General features: G+C 36.1%; 1 protein-coding gene across 3 annotated transcripts in view; it reads left to right on the top strand.

The window, feature by feature from the left end:
- cacna2d4 (calcium voltage-gated channel auxiliary subunit alpha2delta 4) overlaps positions 1-18,068 on the top strand; it is a 79,845-nt gene that overhangs the window by 52,064 nt on the left and 9,713 nt on the right. For all 3 annotated transcript variants that reach the window (XM_023350113.1, XM_023350114.1, XM_023350115.1), the window contains one exon: positions 14,600-14,661. In XM_023350113.1, the coding sequence (XP_023205881.1) occupies positions 14,600-14,661 (62 nt within the window). The remainder of the gene's footprint in view (positions 1-14,599; positions 14,662-18,068) is intronic.

The following is an 18,068-nucleotide window of genomic DNA, read 5'->3' as shown; positions in this document are numbered from 1 at the left end:
TCCCCTTACAGATTTCTTCTGCGTATGGTCCACACTTAAATTTTGGAGATGGAATTTGATTTTTTTAAAAAACAGGATTTCAGTTATTTAGTTAAATGATCTATTCAAACCAATTTTCTCAGAGGGCTCTTATGTCAGTCTGTGGCAGATAACAGTAACAAAAAACAAGCAACATGGTGATCCCTGAGACCTTTGGGAAATTAGTCTCTGAATTGACAAGACAAAAGTTATTTTTGTATAGGTGTCCATCCTGCTAGAGTTGGCATAAAACTTAAATTTTTGGAAAAATAATGTCATATCAACCATCAAAACACACTGGTGGTAACAGTCATGCTGCTTTACCGCTCCCTTATCTGAGTTGATGAAACCAGGAATTTTGCTCTCTACCAGAAAATCCTGAAGGAAAATGTCCGGCCATGAATCTGACCTCAGGTCCAGTGGCGGAGCCAGAAAATTTTCACATGAGAGGTCAGGCTGGGGCTGCTGCTCACTCAGGCTTGGCCAAGAACTGATCGGCACCAGGGCTGCTTCAGAGCACAACTTCTGTATTTTCTAAATAATTCACCAAAAAGAGAATTCTAACTGCAGTCAAATAAATATAAATCTATTGGTACCACTTTATAACAAAAGTCTACGTATAAATGACTAATAAATAGTTTACAGATATGTTATCAATTCATTTATAGACACTTTACAAGTCATTAATAAGTCATTATTATGCATTAATCAAGAGTGAGAATGAGACTATATGGTAAAAAAAAAATTACATTTACAAATACTTATTGTGCTTGCAAATAGTCTGAAATGTTTATTATAACAACTCTAGATTAAAATACATATGTGAACAGATTTGGCTCACGATTTGGCAAGAAACCAGTAGATTTTGTCTCATTCTCAGCCTTAATTAATGCCTAATAATCAGTTATTGCTGATTTAAAAGGTGTTTAAAGATTAATAACACTTCTATAAAGAGAGCCTTATTGTAAAGTTGTAGACATCTATCATTATGATTTTTTTCTGTCTAAGCATATTTCACTGCTGCCACCAACTGTTTTGGAGGGGAACTGCTTGTTCCGGCTTTGTGTTGCCACAGGGAGTCTCCTGATCGATCATTTCAGGACTGACCTCGCCTGGTAAAAACTTGCCTCTTGTTCTACGCTTTGCTTCGTTGAGAGGGTCTGGACCCTCAGCGAGAGAAAATTGTTTTCTGGAGGCATTGACTTTGTTGAAGTTTTACATTTTGTAAAGTGAGAAGTGACGAGCTGAACGGTATGGCCAACATAGACTGAATGACTTTGTTCACTTCCTATGCTGCCGTTGCTAAAACTACAGGCAGACTGCAATTCTGAAACAGTGCAGAAAATCAACGTCATCATTCACAACTTCTCTTTCTGTTCACTGATTGGCCTGATTGAAATTCAACTGGAGAAATCAAGCTGAATGGGAGAAATTTCAGGTAGAGTACTGAAGGAAGATCATAATCATATGGAATTGCGTAATAAGTCAATGACCTGGCTAGTGGTATGGTATTCCAACTAAAAAAAAAGATTTAAAAAATACCGAATTGGATTTATCTATATAGAAATGTCAGTGAATCAGCAAAATGTGTTTCCAGTGAGATTTAGGTTTTTGTCGTGTTTTGTGACGCAGCTTTAAATTTACCGAACACGCAGATGGGCAAAGGTGATCTGTGGAAGAGATTCTGTTCTTAACGGCTGGTGCAATTTTGTGTTTGTTTACACACAACCATATAATTACTTGGCTTCTTCCTAGCATGCAGTGAATCATAGAGACACACATACATATTATGCTGTTAATGAGCATGTGAATCATTTGGCTCACTTGGCAGTGGGAAAATGAAAGAATACTGATTCCCCAAGGAAATCAAACCAGAGGAAAATTAGAAAATATCAGTAACTGTTATCTTAACATTATTTCTGCACAGAGAATAACTCATGCCCTGATGAGAAAAAGATAGATTTTAATTATTTGAAGCTTAACAATATTTCAGTTTCAATGATTTTTAGATGCCAAAGTCCCCACATTTGACTTTATTGTGAATTTCCTCTCATCGTAAAAAAGTCAAACTTGACAATCAGTCTCAAATATATACATTCACAACTAGTAATGATATTTATTTATTTAGGTGACCCCCAACAACTAGCACATCTATAAAATTCTCTTTATAGCCACCGGAAAGCTTTTGGCATTATTCTGTCTGGATATTTGACCTTTCTTTTTAGGAGAAATGGAAGTTCTTTTAAATTAATTGACTTCCTGGTACCAACGTTACTTTCAGGCATAAACCACAAATTTCTGAACAGCTTTGAGCTAATGGCTTTGGGAAGGCCATTTCTTGTTCCTAATCAAGTTTCTTTAATCCATGGCAGACTGTTGGGCTCCAATGATAAAATCTTTAGCACAATTTATTTTACCTATTAAATATTTAAAGTGAGCACTTTAGCACAGCCAGGAACTAAATAATTTCCTATTGCTGTGATACTAATACAAAAATTAACAGTGTGGTATAAATTTAAAAAAAGAAAAAGGTTTACATCTCTTTTGTGCTGTCCATGGTCCTGAACCATGAAACAGAGAGAATTGTGTATCATGGTGGGAGATTAAAATCTAATGATATGAATAACGATGGTAGTTACAAATTCAAGAGCACTTATAACAGCGGCTCATTCCACTTTAAATATTTAATAAAAGAGTTAATAAACAGTATTGCTCCTGTCTAGCTTCATTTCACGCAATTAGCTTATCTCATTGTAGATAAGCTAATTGCCCTTTTTTTTTTCAGTCCTCTGTATTAACTGTACACTTCAAGTTTCATTTATATATTTTATAGCGATTTGCCTCAACACTGTGTCTTTGACACGGCTTGTTCATTTTACCTTCTCAAATTACTGCTGGTCCCTGTTTTTGCTTATCTGGATATCTGAAGGTTGTGAAGTCCATTTTTCTGCTGACACATCCCGGTTTGCCTTTAAATAAGGTCATCTCCAAAAGTGACCAGTTGTCCCTCTGGCTTTCTGTGATCTTGCCTCGCCTCTTTTTCTAGACGGTGACCTTGTGCTCGTTTTCCGGGCTTGGAAAATCTGGCTCTCAAGCAGAGTTCAAAGGAAGAGGATAATCTCAGATTTACATTAATCAGTTGGCCATAAAATCCAAATCCAAATGAGTCGAAGATTGCATTTATTTCTGCTGGGAATGTGGGGGAAAGAAAGCCAACACTCCCATCTATTACTGGTCATTTATCCAGTATCTGAGCTGTCTAGATAATCATTTGTTTTAGTTTTAAATGCATGAATCTGGGCCTTTTTTTAGGTTGGGTAAATCTGCAGCCTGGTTCACTGGGCAGCACAGACACTCTGTGGTCAAAATTTTGCTTCTTTCTTGTCCTGTCTGTCACTGGAGATCTTGGCCAGTAGAAATCTGTTTTAGCAGCCAGTAGCTTATGCCAGCAAGACACTCTGTTCATTGGTTATGGAAGATGATTAGCTGAATGTCTCCATTTTTGTTATATTACTGATCTGCTGTCGATTATTTACTTTTAAATCTCTGTATTGCATGTGTGTGTGCACGTATGTGTTTATTAAAAACTGTACTTAGCAGATTAAGTGGTGTTTCAGGTTGTCAGTCAGTGACGACATTTAGTCATTTAGAGCTGTAACAAATTAAATGTCATACACAGTCAAACTTGGCTGATTTGGACACGATGGTAATTAGGGAGATTTATGATGCCCTCAAAAAAAGTATTCAAATCCGTCAAACTTTTCAACTTTTCTGTTGCGTCATCTCAACCTCAAATTTTAGTGTGTTTTATTTGATTTAGATTTTATGGACACAACTAACACAAAGTAGCACATGCTGCGAAAAGGGAGAAAAGTTTTTTTTTAAAAGTCTAATGTTTAACAATTAAAAAGTATGAATGGATGTTCTGTGAAAGCTCCATATACTGAACAGGAAGCATTAATAAAAACTCATGCTACACTTTCAACCTTCTATTTGTAAAACTACTAAATGTTGTTTTCATCCCAGTGTCTACATATGCAGAAGTTTGTTTTGGTGTGTCACATAAAAAATGCCCAAAACTCATTGGTTGTTCCTTGAACATGAGCAACTGAATTTAACATTTGTTCTACATTTGACAAAATTTTTTTACTCCTCACTAATATTTCGCTTCGTTTCAAGTTTTTCTGTCTTTCCGTAGTCTTTCAGTTTGCAGCAGATGAAATGACAGCTGTCTGTGATGTAACCTGAAAGCAATCTGAGTAATGAGTGGATGGAACAAGAAAACTCTTTCATGTGAGCCTGTCTTCATTATTATTAAGCTCCTGCTTTGACTTCTAAAACACAAGATGGATGCTGTCTTTTGTGTCAAATTGAATTATTGAAGTAAACATCACTGCTTCGCTCTGTGGTACACTGTTACAACTGTGGGTATAATAAAGCAGTTGGGAGAACATGAAAAATATGTTTATGTTAGGGTTTGGAGCTTTGCAAGATATATTCAGTCAAGAAGTAAGACTTGGAAAAAAATATATAAGTATTCAAGCTATGTCTGATAAAAGCTGAGCTAAGCAATATGTTGTTTTTTCTTGGCTATTGGCAAACAGAGCTTCTGGCACAGAAATCATCTGGAAGTGCCAGAGACTTCCTGCCAAGGCAGTTTTTAAAGCCAGCTCTGTTCCATCGCTGATGCAGGAACTATGTGATGGAAAAACATTTGTACCAATCATCTAAAGCAAAAGAGCTTATTTTTAACTTTTCTAATTGCCATCCATTATATTACCCAACATTTCTGTTTTATATTTAATACATTCAGGGATAGCGGTTTATTGCTCTCCTTGATTAAATCCCCGCAGTCCTTGCCTTCAGTTGCCAACAATATTGATGGCATATAAATTTACAAACATTCTTTCGTTAAAAGAGAGTCACCTCCTCTTTGTTTTTCTCTCCCTTCAGAAAAGCTCCTCTTCCTTTATCTCTATCTCTTTACTCAACTATACACCTACTTTGCTCTGTAATTTACTCTGCTATTGGATGTCAGTGAAGATGAATTGACCCAAGGCATCGTATTAACACCAGGTCTGGCCAGACACACTTGTATCAACTACCATAGGTTCCTGTGTAGGGAAGTTGCTCCAAGTCATCTATCTTTTTACACACATGCACACACACACAGGAGGGTTTTATATATGGTACTCCAACCTAAGAGTTGCTTGAACCACTCTGCACTTCTGTCACGTTTTTATGAATTGCCATCATGGTGAGTGAACATCTCTATATTCCAAATAGCCAACAATAGTTTCTTAAGTGAAAATACATATATGTTTAAATACTTTCATCCCCTCTTTATATATCTGAATTATATTGCATAGCTCAAATTATTTGATGGACAAATTCATGGATTAGAATGAGACTTAACTCCTTGAATGTAGTGCACCTTTAATCAATGCCTTAGCCTCAGGCTACAATTTCCCTTAATTGCCAAGTGGATTCAAGCTACTCACTGTTCATTGGTTTACACTTTAGGTTTATTGCTGCAGAGGCTTCATTCAAAAATGCATCCCTCTGGTCTAATCTCTGAAGGAATAGCACCATCCCTCATCAGTCCCCCATCCCAATCCTTTGCACAATTAAGTGTTGATGATACTTACAGTATGTTTGGATAGAAAAACATACAATAGTTCACCCAAAATCCATAGGCTTTCCAAAATTAGTTCAAGACCAACCAACACTTTTTGCAGTTGTTTATTACCATTAAAATTCGGAGTAGCTCATTCACCTCCAAACATGTTGCATCCTCCACAGCAACAGGACAATTTTTTAAACTCCTTCTCAGTCACAGTGGCCTAATGTTGAGAAATCTAAACCTGATAAGTAAAGGCAACAGCAGCTTGAATATGCTACCAAAAGCAGATCAGTTTAAGACCGTTTTCCCTTTTCCCAGCATCATGACAGAAAATAGCGCAAGTTTACAAACCCACAGAAATCTGGCGATTTCATACTGTCTTTAGAAAGGCGATAAAATTCATAACAGCCAAATAAATAGTTAAGAGGCATTTCCCAGAGAAACAAAGAAAGTAGTTGCTAGTCAGGCTAGGGGAGGGACGGGGAGTAACTGGGAGCAAATGAGAGAAGCATCCTGTCATGCAAGGGTGATTTTTAACACATGTGCAATCTTTTTACCTGAAATATTTTCAAATCAAATGGTAACCATTCAAGATAAAAGCAGAAACTTGGGAATTCTGACTGGGAAAAAAAGGTGTAATATTGAAAATAATGTGGGAAATGTCTTATATACATCTCAAATTCAGCATATGTGTCTGTATTTTAAATCTTGTACTAATTAAAGATGGACTTACTGCGAGAGTTTAAGTTAGGTAGGTATCTACCTGAGTGTTGCTAGATTTAAATTTTTTATTTTCATCCCAAGCAGTCATTAATCATCTGGACAGGGTGCTTTATTAAATCTGTCCTTTAAAAATTATTTGTTGTTTTATTGAATCCACTATAAAGCTGCGTCATTGTTGAGCAACTAGATATTGAGATTTTTTTTAGATTGCTCTTTGTGCAATTCAGGTAAGTCACTTAAAGCAAGAAGGTTCATCACAAATTTAAAAGATACACAATGACTGGCAAATTCTTTCTCCATTTACATTATTAAATATTCAGTCAGTCATTGGATTTCTCACCAAATCATTCCAGAATGTCCTAAACTAAAATCCTGTTGGCTCTTTGACAAAATAATTCTGATATATAGATTACCATCTTCCTTGACTGAGAATAAAGGAAGTATACCACATTCTAAATTTGTGGTTTTATCCCTCACACAGACACGCAGGACCAAGTTGGTTGTTTTTTTTTTTCTTCGTCTCTCCACTATGAATGATTTAGTGAGTGCGCCTCCAACAGGGCCACTCAAGAGGGCTTGGAAACTAGGTTAACTTGAGGTAGGCTGTGCTGACTTAAAAGGTCCACACATAGACTGAATGTCAACAGCATTTATTTCCATTTATAAGAAACAGGCCATCATTTTAACTCTTTCAGCTCTGTTCCTGTGCCACTGCACTTCTGCTCGCCACAGATTCATCCTTAACACGACTTTTGGATTCCACAAAGAAAAGAAGCAGCCCTCATACAGATGATTTTATTCTGGAAATCTGAGTTCACCACAGTCCATTCTGTAGAAAGATTACAGTCTACACTTTCATTTTATAACTACTTCATGCCTGTGCCTGGGCACGTGTCTCGGTTTGCATCCTCGATGTCCGAAAAGATAAAGTGAGAGACTTGCCTATGAAGAAGAGGAGAGCATGGTGAGACAGAGGAAGACAAGGGAGGGAGGTTGAGTCATCATCATTTTTGTCCAATCCCCTCACTCCTGCCTGTTGCTTTGGTAACATGATGTCAGTGCAGCCTCTGTCAACTCCTTTGACGTTTGTGAGCATTTGCACAATGTGTGTGGTCTTCTGCAACTTTTGAGGTTGAAAGGTTGCGCTTAATTGTTTGTTTGATGTCAAATGATTAAAAGGTGAGTCTGTCTGTGCTTGGTATATACATGTTCTGCTCCTTTTCCATGTAATAGTCGCACATTTTCAAAGAACCATGAATTTGACATAGTGGATATTTTATCTTATGTATGTTTTCGTGTTTCTCCTACAAGCTTTATTGTATTTTATTGGTGTTTTATGAGCTACGGCAGCACAGACGAGTATGCAACCCTATTAAAATATATTTTTTTATTAATTACAATCAAAAACGTGTGGCCCCCTAGACTGAAACATTTGAAGATTTACAGGTTGTAAGCTTGATTGACGTTTAGACTTTGACTGAGCCACTTTACCGCATTATGCTTTGTTCTAATCTCCTCTGGTTTTACTAAACCATACTGTTTTTGTCCTCATAAAATGTCCCTTTTTCCATGGTAACCTGCGTAATTGCTGGAGCATTATCACTTCATGAAAGCAAGTCGCTAAAAACTTGCAGAACCTTTAGAAACCTTGAAGAAGAAGGTACAAAGAAAGAAAGTCTGAAGGTTTAATTGTACTCAGGAGTAGAGAAAAGAAACAGTGCTCTGAACTGCTTCTTCTATCTTCTTATTCTGATGACATTTGCTGCTACAAACTGTAATTATGTGTTTTTGAGCCTGACAGACGAAAACAGAGCACAAATGGCATTTGTAACCCAGAAAGCTTATCATCCGCGCACGTTTGTTTCAGTCCGACCATCTCGTTGACAGTTTTGATGCGTTGGGTTGTGTGTGTGCCACAGAGCAAACAAACAGAGAAGAGTGAGACATTGTAGGAGAAGATGCAATGACATCTGCTGAGATAAACAGTAATCTTCTTGCCCACAGTCACTTCAAACAGAACACACTCACTTTTTTTAGGATTTCAAGCGAGCCTAACAAGCTTTTCAAAGCATCTTTTCTGAAAGTCTTTTTTTTTCTGTCTCAAAATAGGCATAGAGCTTAGCTAGAAGTGGAATACTTAGACTAGGGGTTCTACTAAGGCAGTTTTTTTAATCTCAAAAGTAAAGTCTTAACTAGTTTATAGTGGTCATTTTCTTTCTACCGTAGCTTTTTTTTCTCTCTTAAAATGATGCATTAATGATCCATAACATAAAAGTAAAGTATCCACCTATGATATTGTTAAAAAGCTGTTTACTGTTGGGAAAATTTACCCTGCTTATTGTTTTAGCAGACAAAATTATGCACAACCAGGACATAAAGAGGTGCACCTTACATTCAGATTATTTCATTATAATTGTAATTATATGGCATTTGTTGCCATATGATTCAGTTTGGTAAACTCAAAATTAGGACTTTTTGTCCTGTTTTATATGAAAAAAGAAAGCATTTTCTTCTTGCTTTTGTTCATTTCTGAGGTTTTTAATAATTCCAAAAGAAAGCAAGTTTTATATATAAAAATGAAGACATATTTAACAAAAAAAAAACATTATCAAAATAACATATTTAAATTGTCACTGTAGCAAGACGAACTTTATTATCTCAAGGTAGTTCTTCTGAACAAGAATCTTCATTAAATGTATTTTGTTTTGTCTTTTTTAATTTTTATTTATTTGTTTTACTTTTTTCAGTAAAATTTTACTTGGACGGATATTCAAAATTATTTAGATTATTTTATGAAATAAAACAATGTATGCAATGTTTAAGCTCATCTATTATAGTTCTGCAATTACCTGTGTTTATGAAGATTAGACGCAGAGATACTGCATTGAGTTTTATTCTAGAAAAGCTGTATGACTTTTTCCACTTGATGTATTTACTCTGTGGATACATCAAAATAAATGTGGTCATTTCATGTAAGCGAAAGTCATCTTACCTATCAGACATCGGTCTCCTGGCCTTTCATTTCTAACATTTACTCCTTTTTTTAGTCTGCATGCAAAACAAAGACAAAAGTCAAAACATGACAAGTTGGTGTTTTCTGTGATGGAAACTCATGCAGGAACATTTGATCTCCCCCACTTTACCAATAAAGCCCACATTGAATATGAATAAAAAGCATCCAGATCATAACATCAGTAAAATTAATTTATCTTGTTTTATCTCTTTGCTTTTTATCAGTTTCATCCGTCTTGGTTCTTCTCTCACCTATTTGACCTGACTAATCCATCAGTTAATCTGTTGCTGTGATTACAATATCAGTGCTTCATTGACCTTCCTGCAGATAATGGCTTGCAGTCGTATTTTCTCTTTACCTCCATCTTTGCTATGCAGTGCCTTTCACTCATTTTATGTCACAGCCTCAAACTGGAATTTAATTTCATAGGATTTTATGTGATAGACTAAATACAGCAAAATTAGAAAGCCAAAGGAAAAGATGATATGATTTTCAAATTATTGCACAACAACCAAGTGAAAGGTGTGGGTTCCATTTGTATTTAGCCCCTCTGACATTTCCTCCTTTTGAGAGATGTCTCTATCACTGTTCCACATCTAACCTCAGGTTCTCAGAAGGATCTAGGTCTGAACTTTGGCTGGGCCAATCTAAAATGTCTCATTGTAGCTCTGGGTAAATGTCTGGGTAAATTTGTTCACAGATTCTTCCACATCGGTTGTGAATCTCTGCCGCTTTATGGGTCCCTTGGTTGTCTCTGCGATTAATTTTCATGTTTATGTCATGACAGTCTAGGTAAGAATTTTCAAATGAATGGATCGAACAGTGCTTTGTAAGATATTTAAAGCTTGAAATATAAGTTTAGATTAAACTTATTTTGGGGTATTAGAGTAAATCAGGGTGAATACAAATCCTCACCACACTTTGCAGATTATTTTTCTAAAAAGATATTTAAACTATAGATCATTTCTTTCTTTCTTTCTTGTTGGGGTAACATGCGCTACCCCAATAAAATACATTGGCATTTGTTGTTGTAAAGTTAAAAAATGTGTTCAAGCTCAAGGAGTAGGAACACTTTTGTGTCACACTATCAACCTCACACATCTACCCTAAATACATGCTGCTGTTTATAGTGTGTGGGATATGTGAATGCACTGACCTCCACCTCGGTGTGTTTATTTTCTGTTCCCCTGTGTTTATTGACTCCTATTGTGTGTGTTTCTATATATTTAATCTGTATTCAGGGCTATACAACAACACCCGCTCCATACACCAGTCATTTGACACAAATTGACCTTCTGTGCAATCTCAGCACTACACACACATATATACACACACACAAACATGTTTAATGAAGTCAAAAGATGTGTGAACATGAAATAGCACTCGTTTTTGGCTTCCATGCTGCACGGATGCCCTGATTGTGGACATTGGGTGAATGTCAGAGGATCAGTGTGTAGGATGAAATGCAAGCTGCAGATTGAAACAACCTTCATATCTCTTGCTCCATTCTTCACTGTCAAGCTTATATAAAAAAAATCTAGTTACATCTAAAAATACCCAACTCTGCTTACCCCAAAACAGAGTTGGGTTGGTTTACAGTTACGATGGTGAGTCAGTCTAATGACAAGAATTTAGGCTTTTATGCAATGGATCAATTTTGTGATTATTAATTATATAACATGATTTACTGTGTGGAGGAAAAGGGGTCCATCTCTTCCCAACTCTAGACTACGAAGTGGTTATATTGTAAAAGATGATGCAGTTAAATAGACAACAAATCCTTGAGTTGCAGTGAAAAGGGAGGCATTAATTCAGTTCTTGAAGACGTTGAAACCTGATTCAAATTCAACAGAATCTTGTCTTACGATAAACAAATTTCATGAGTTAAATTGAGATTTCTTTAAAGATCCTGGTATCTAGAAACAGTTGTGGGTTTTTTTGTGTTTTTTTTCAGAGTTTCTTTTATATCTCACCTGACTGATTGTATTTATAATGCATTGACAGCACAAGTATCCACATTTTTGAGGGGTAAATTTGTCCTGAAGAAAAATACATCGAGGGTCAGCCTTTAGTTGTCTAGTCTTACTAAAACCATTGTTTTTCCTTTTAGCACATTGTTCAATATTTACATGCCTTTGTTTCTCCTGTCACTATCTCACTAGTGAAATAGCCAATTAACTCCAGCTCTGTTCTCCAAAGATTTGCATTTATTTTTTATTATTAGCTCATTTTCTATTAAAAATATTCTCAGTTGTGATTGGCAGCTCTCGCTTATTGTGCCTCAGAGTGGAAGTATACAAAATATGCTTACAAGCACACACATTTTCTCTCTCAAGGTCCTTGCAGACTAACCTGAAAGCAATATTAGCGCATTTAAAAGCACACACTTATATTTACCTGAAAGAGCTTTAAGTACTGCAGCGCACACACATCCATGATAGGTGATCAGAGCGTTAGCTTTAATTAGATTTGACCTATCAGCCTCTAACTCAAAGGAGGAAAGACGGCAGATTACTGCTGCCCTCTTTAATGGCCTTTTGAACAATTAATTTAAGATTACAGTGGAGGGGGTTGACTTCAGGGTCAACGTCACCATGGAGGTGGACGGATTCAAAAAAAATCTTACTCTTTCATTTTTTGCAGTGGTGACGAAAACAACAGACCAAATGTGAACCTTTTGCTTTTAATGACTTGCAAATGTTTTATTCCTATAGGCAAAAAAGCAATTTTTAACCCTTCAGGAAAAGATAAACAACCTCAGACAAAACATCCCTCCAATCAAACACCGTTTCCTGTTTATGACTGACTGTAGGCAGATTACAGCCGTGCTTTTCAAAAGATTGAAGAAAAGAATGACAGAAGGGAGAAACCAGGAAAAGACAAGCCAAACTACACATCTTACAATAGAACCTGTTGCCTCATTTCTAAAATGAAATCTACATGTGGTTCTACTATAACAGGTCTAAAACTCATCACCTAGTGGCATTAACAAAAATATATTTAAAGTGATGTTTTCAGGGCAAATCTGCCTCCTACAGCTTTTCATTTAAATGCTTGGTGACTATAAAAGAATCGTGAGTAATGCCTGAAAAAGGGTTTGGTTTTGAAAGGTTGTACTAATGCTGCAAGAGAAAGCACAAAAGGAAAAAAGCCTTTGGTGCTTTTTTTATGTATGTTCATCTTTTATCATATTGTACTTTAGAGATGTTTTCATACATTAACAACCTCTTAGTATTTTTTCTTTTAAGAAAGCCATTAGTCTTCCTTGAGTTCATGTTTGCCATAAGCTACTCGTGTCGTTTCTATGTTGTACCAGACTGTTTGTAGAGTCAAGTCAACTCTTACATTCCTGATATTTGGCCTTTGCAGAATAGTGAGATTACATATTATCAAAAAAAATAACACACCATCTGTACTGTAGGAAGTCAGTGTTGTGGGAATGCTTTTTTTCAGCAGGGACAGGGAAGCTTATCTGAGTTGTTAAGAACTTGCATGGAGTTAAACACTAGGCTACGATGGATTTGTTAAAATAAAAGCACATCCATGTTTTTGAATGACCTGGTTAAAGTCCAGACCTTAATTTGTTAGAAAACTGATGTTTACATATACTCTTCCTCTTCCAATCTGACTGAAGTTGAGCTATTTTACATGAGGAAATGGACAGTTTTTGTCTCCAGATATACAAAACTGGTAGAGACATTGAAGTTTATGATTGTAACATGACAACATGTGCAAAAGTTCAGGAGACGTGATCGTTTCGCAAGGCATGGAAGACGCCAACGTCTAACAAAAACTGAGAAAGTCTGAAGAAGTCTGATAAAGTCAACCTTGGTGATTGAAAAAGTTTCTTGTAAGTATAGAATGAAGCCATTAGAGGGTTTAAAATGTCTCCAAAGTAATGCACGTATTAGGTTAAATGATGCTCTCAAAAGTGATTTTGCAGATTACTGTATATACCTTAATGTCCTAAAAGTGTTGAATCGGTGTTACTAAGCTTGTGGGATGTGTACTGTAAATTTCCAAACAGTATATGTCTGTAAGGGGAGGTAGATGTGAGCTTTGTGTATTGTAATCAGCAGAGAGGTTTTAAGTGGCTACCCAGGGCACACTGGGAGGAAAACGCTGAGTCTCTGATGCTAATACGAAGAGTCATATCTTTTCACGCAGCGTTATGTGTATTTTCCTGTGTATATGCGTGGGTGGTATATACAATATGTGTCTACTGGGAACTTATGCAATTACAGCTTCTTCTTTTCTTTTTTTTCCCTTATTACCAGGCTGACTGAAATGCTGACAGACGTATAACCCTAAGCTGACATAAGCAATCGCTTCGCCCTTGTGTGTATATTCCTGCGCGTGCGTGGGACATGTTCAAACGGACACTAATTCTCTGCATTTTATGACTGAGAGGGCTGCGTAGTGGAGGCGTTGGATATACACATGCACTCAAACACATTCTGGCTAAGAATAGGATTTTTTTTTTTTTTTTACAGTGCTGTGGAGGCTCTGAAGGCCAGTGACTGTAAAAAGGATTTTCATAAGTTGAGTTCTGACTTCAGGGCTGATCTCCACTAAAAGACATCTTCTCCTCATCCAACCTGAGAGCTGGGGCATTAATAATGCTATTAATGTTCTCTTTCTGAAGTGCCTGACTAAAAACTTTAATTTGCTTTTTCTGGGTGCCGAGTAATAGCAGGTATTATCTAACCTAACGGTACATATTGAATATACTTTTATCTGTTTTAGGGTCTGGGCATGTAAAGGGTTGAGTGTTTTAAGCATTATTCAGTTTTCTGAAATACAAACCATAAATGTCCAAAATCCTTCTTACATTTATTAATATATCAGTTTCATCATTAGTCTTAGACTTTGTCACACAGAATCAAAAAGGGCTGATTCACTGTTGTTTTTTGTTGTTGTTGTTTGTTTGGTTTGATTTTGGGTATTAAGTTTTAACCTGGATCTGAAAAAGCATCGAATCGTTGTGTCCTGTATTCATCCCTGACAACTTCAAGCACAATTTTGACCTCACATATGCATCATGTGTGAGTTTAACTCCATGTCAACCTTCCTAACCTCTTAAATATTTTTTTTAATTTATTAGTAATTTAAGGCTGCAGCTGCCTATGTTAATGTCTGTCTGTGAAGATTTGCTTCTGTAATTATGCAAAACTGACCTGTGTTATTTTTGGTGTCTTTCTTTTTTTTTTGTATCTTGACAGCTGTTGGGGTTCAGATGACTCTGGAGGTGCTTGAATCCAAATTTAGGACCATCGCTGCACAGGTAAGACCATTCAGATGGTACATTGTCAGTAATATTTTGGACCTGGCACCAATCAGATCAGATATACTAAGGCCTTCAACTCATCCACCATTCCTGTCATATTTTAGATTTACCTGATTATTTAAAGTTTAGACATACAGGCATCCCTTCTTCATGAAGCCTGTTGCTCATTGTATCTTCTTTTCAGATATTTTAGCAATTAGAAAGCACCAGACTAGTATATTTTATGTCCTTTACATACATTTAATGTGGTGAAAACTAGTTGCGTTTATTTATTCTAGTGAGTTTTAAAGGGTATTTTTGTAAGTTTTTATATTTTAATGATATTACAGGAATTTCTTTGTATTTTTTTAGAATTATTATTCAATATCGAAATGTCTAAATATAGACTTGCCAAAAAGTATAATTTGCTCATTCATAACAGTAGATTTGAACATCTCTATAGTTGTTGTTTTTTTTTTTTCTGTTTTATTTTCTCAAAAACGTATATTTTGGAGGGCTTATACTAGTGTGGATTATTAAGCTTTTATGAGCCATTTTTGGCAAAACAAAATTTTACAAGAAATTCTTGTCAGGTTTGATGCAGTTTTCATTGCCTTCCCTTATATCTCCATAAACCAGCTGAAGAAAGAGTTCTATTCATTAATTTTATTTTTAAAAAGCAGCATCACTCTTTGTACAAATATCATTTAAAGTGCAGAGTTTTTAAACTAAATTTAAGCAGACCAGTTTGAGAGAATGACTATCAGTTTTTGAAAGGAATGAAGCAATTTCTAGACCTCTGGAGTTTCCTTGCTCTGTTGTCAAATTAAACCTTTAAATCTTAACTTTATTGCTTTTTTTCCAGTGGTAATTTAGTTTTTCCCCTTGTATAATATTGAAGGTAGAGTTTATTGTCCTGGCTTTAATGACAACTTTTTATTGTAACGTTAATTGCTTTTATTGAAGAGTGTTTGTGCAATACAAACATAGTTAAATTCCAACCCCCTATTTTGTTGCTTCAAATATTAAACGCAACTTTGAGGCTGACTCTATTTCAAATTGTCAGGCAGGTTCAATTAAAGTGATTCTACAAGTCAGGCCAGACTATGGCTGGAGGAATTGGGAAAAATAAATCATATCGGTTAATTATGGTAAAGAATGAGGGAAAAAATGAATACATTTATGCTTAATATGAGAATTAACATTAATTAACATGTAATTTAGTCCCCAAGAAGTTCCAGATGTTGATTATTGTTTTGGTATCCTGGTTTAAAACAATGTTGTTCAGTTAGATCATAAATTTTCCACTAAAAAGTCCACTAAGTCTATGATATATAAATCCATTATTATTTTTACTTATTAAAAGATCCAATCAAATTATTTACTAGTCCATTAAAATAGTTATTTCTACCTCATTAGTTGATAATTAAAACATGTAGATCTCGTTTAGCCTAATGTAGTGCTTCATCTCACTGCTTTCACCGATAAATAAGTGCTTACCACGGCTACTGGAGCATATGTACAGATTAGATTCCATCATGGAAACTGTTTAGTGCGATTCAAGCTCTGCTGGGAGTTGCAGAAATAGCCGTAAATGAAAGATGTGAGTAACCTTCCACACCTCCAGGAGAACCGGGAGAACTTACCTAATTTGCCGTAACACTTTTTGCAGTAGCAGGTGTTTGATGGTTTGCTCCCTCTCCTCTGCTCCCATGGCTGTAAATGACAGCAGTTAAAAGGCCATTTAGAGCTTCTGGCTAGCCATTAGGTGATGGATAGCTCCAGCAGTGAGGCTCTGTGTGTGGGTACGTTTCTGTTTGTGTGTCAGGGTATGCGTGTTTCTGTTGGGGTGCATTGGTGTGTGTTAGAGATGTGTGTCTGTTCGTGTTAATATGTGTCAGATTAACAGTGAGCATATGCTCTACCATCTGTGCCAAAGTATCCATTACGTCCATCTTCACACACTTTGTTTGTGATGTAATGTAGTATTCTTATTTTTTACTCGGTTTGTCTGATAAAAGAATATGTCACAATTCTTCATAATTTTTTTTCCCCTTTCTTCCACATTTTCCACAATTTTCCTCTTTTAGTCAGTTTCCTTCATATATTCATTTTCACCCGTTTCCTCTCTTCCATCCTCTCATCCTCCCTAAGCCAGCTTACGTAATCATTTTATCTTGTCATGTACTTTCAAAAGGCTTGTACACTCACTGCATGTGCTTGTTAGACCAGTGTCCATGTGTGTAAACGCATAGGTGCGCGCAGTGATGTTGCTCTTGCTCCATCAGGGATTACGCTAGCTCCTGCACATGTGGTCAGTCCCAATTTATAGCAATTATCAGGCTGAAAGGAGAGTATTCCTATCTTCTCAAATATTTAACTTTTTTAATATTAAAACAAAATGTTATGTATTTTGTTGTAATGCTTTGTCACATACTAATAAAAAAAATAGCACATGATCATTAAGTGGGGAAAAAATTAGCAATTTTACAATTAAACCCCCCACCCCCAAAATTAGATTTTTGTCTGTGCTCTTCCCCTCTTAGTCAATTTTTTATTGCATCTTTCTTGGCTGCAATTAAACCTGGAATCATGGGACATACAGTACAGACCAAAAGTTTGGACACACTTTCTCATTGAAGTCAATGAGAAAGTGTGTCCAAACTTTTGATCTGTACTGTATGTCTCAACTGTAGCAGGGTTGTCAAGATAATATAGATATTTTGACATAATTGATGCAAAAAGTGTATTATTTAAAGATAATTGTTGGGGCTACATAATATCACTAAAACATGCAACATGCCATAATTTTAGCAAACATTGCAAGGATATTATTACTTGCAAAAACTCGTCTTTGTGTTTGTGACCACTGCAGACTTGGACATCTAATAGTAAATCTGAAAATTTATGGCAGAATGTCGATTATGTTTATGAGTCATTAAGATTTCCTGCATATTATTATTATTATTTCCAATACATTAATGAACTTTATGCCGTCACAATCAAAAGCCACTTTGAAATTCTCCATAACATTACACTGTGAATATTGATAGAAATAAAACTGGAACCGAGTGTGTTTACACTGATCCTTTAATTCCCCTTTAATTAATTGGATGAGACAGTCCATTTCCTTTTAATTTAGTCTCCCATCAAGCCTCACCATTTGCCTGTGTTGTAGGGGGGGACACGCCGCCATTCCTCTCAGTCCACTGAATTGTTCCCCGTCCCAGGAGGCAGCGATGGGAGGCCGAGAAAAAGACTGACATTCGGCTGTAATGGGACTGAAAAGGATGATAAATTGTTTCATTCACAGTTCGACATGCTCTGTTTGACCTGACCATGATTCCAAAGACATACTGTCCATAGACGCCAACCCACACATTGTGCTCAAGACATGAGATGTAACCATTTAGTGCTTTTTTGAC

The sequence above is a fragment of the Xiphophorus maculatus genome, chromosome 17 (genome assembly GCF_002775205.1).
Source record: "Xiphophorus maculatus strain JP 163 A chromosome 17, X_maculatus-5.0-male, whole genome shotgun sequence".
NCBI classification, from domain to species: Eukaryota; Metazoa; Chordata; class Actinopteri; order Cyprinodontiformes; family Poeciliidae; genus Xiphophorus; species Xiphophorus maculatus.
Note: the sequence above shows the minus strand (reverse complement) of the source record. Positions and strands in the feature narration are given on the sequence as shown.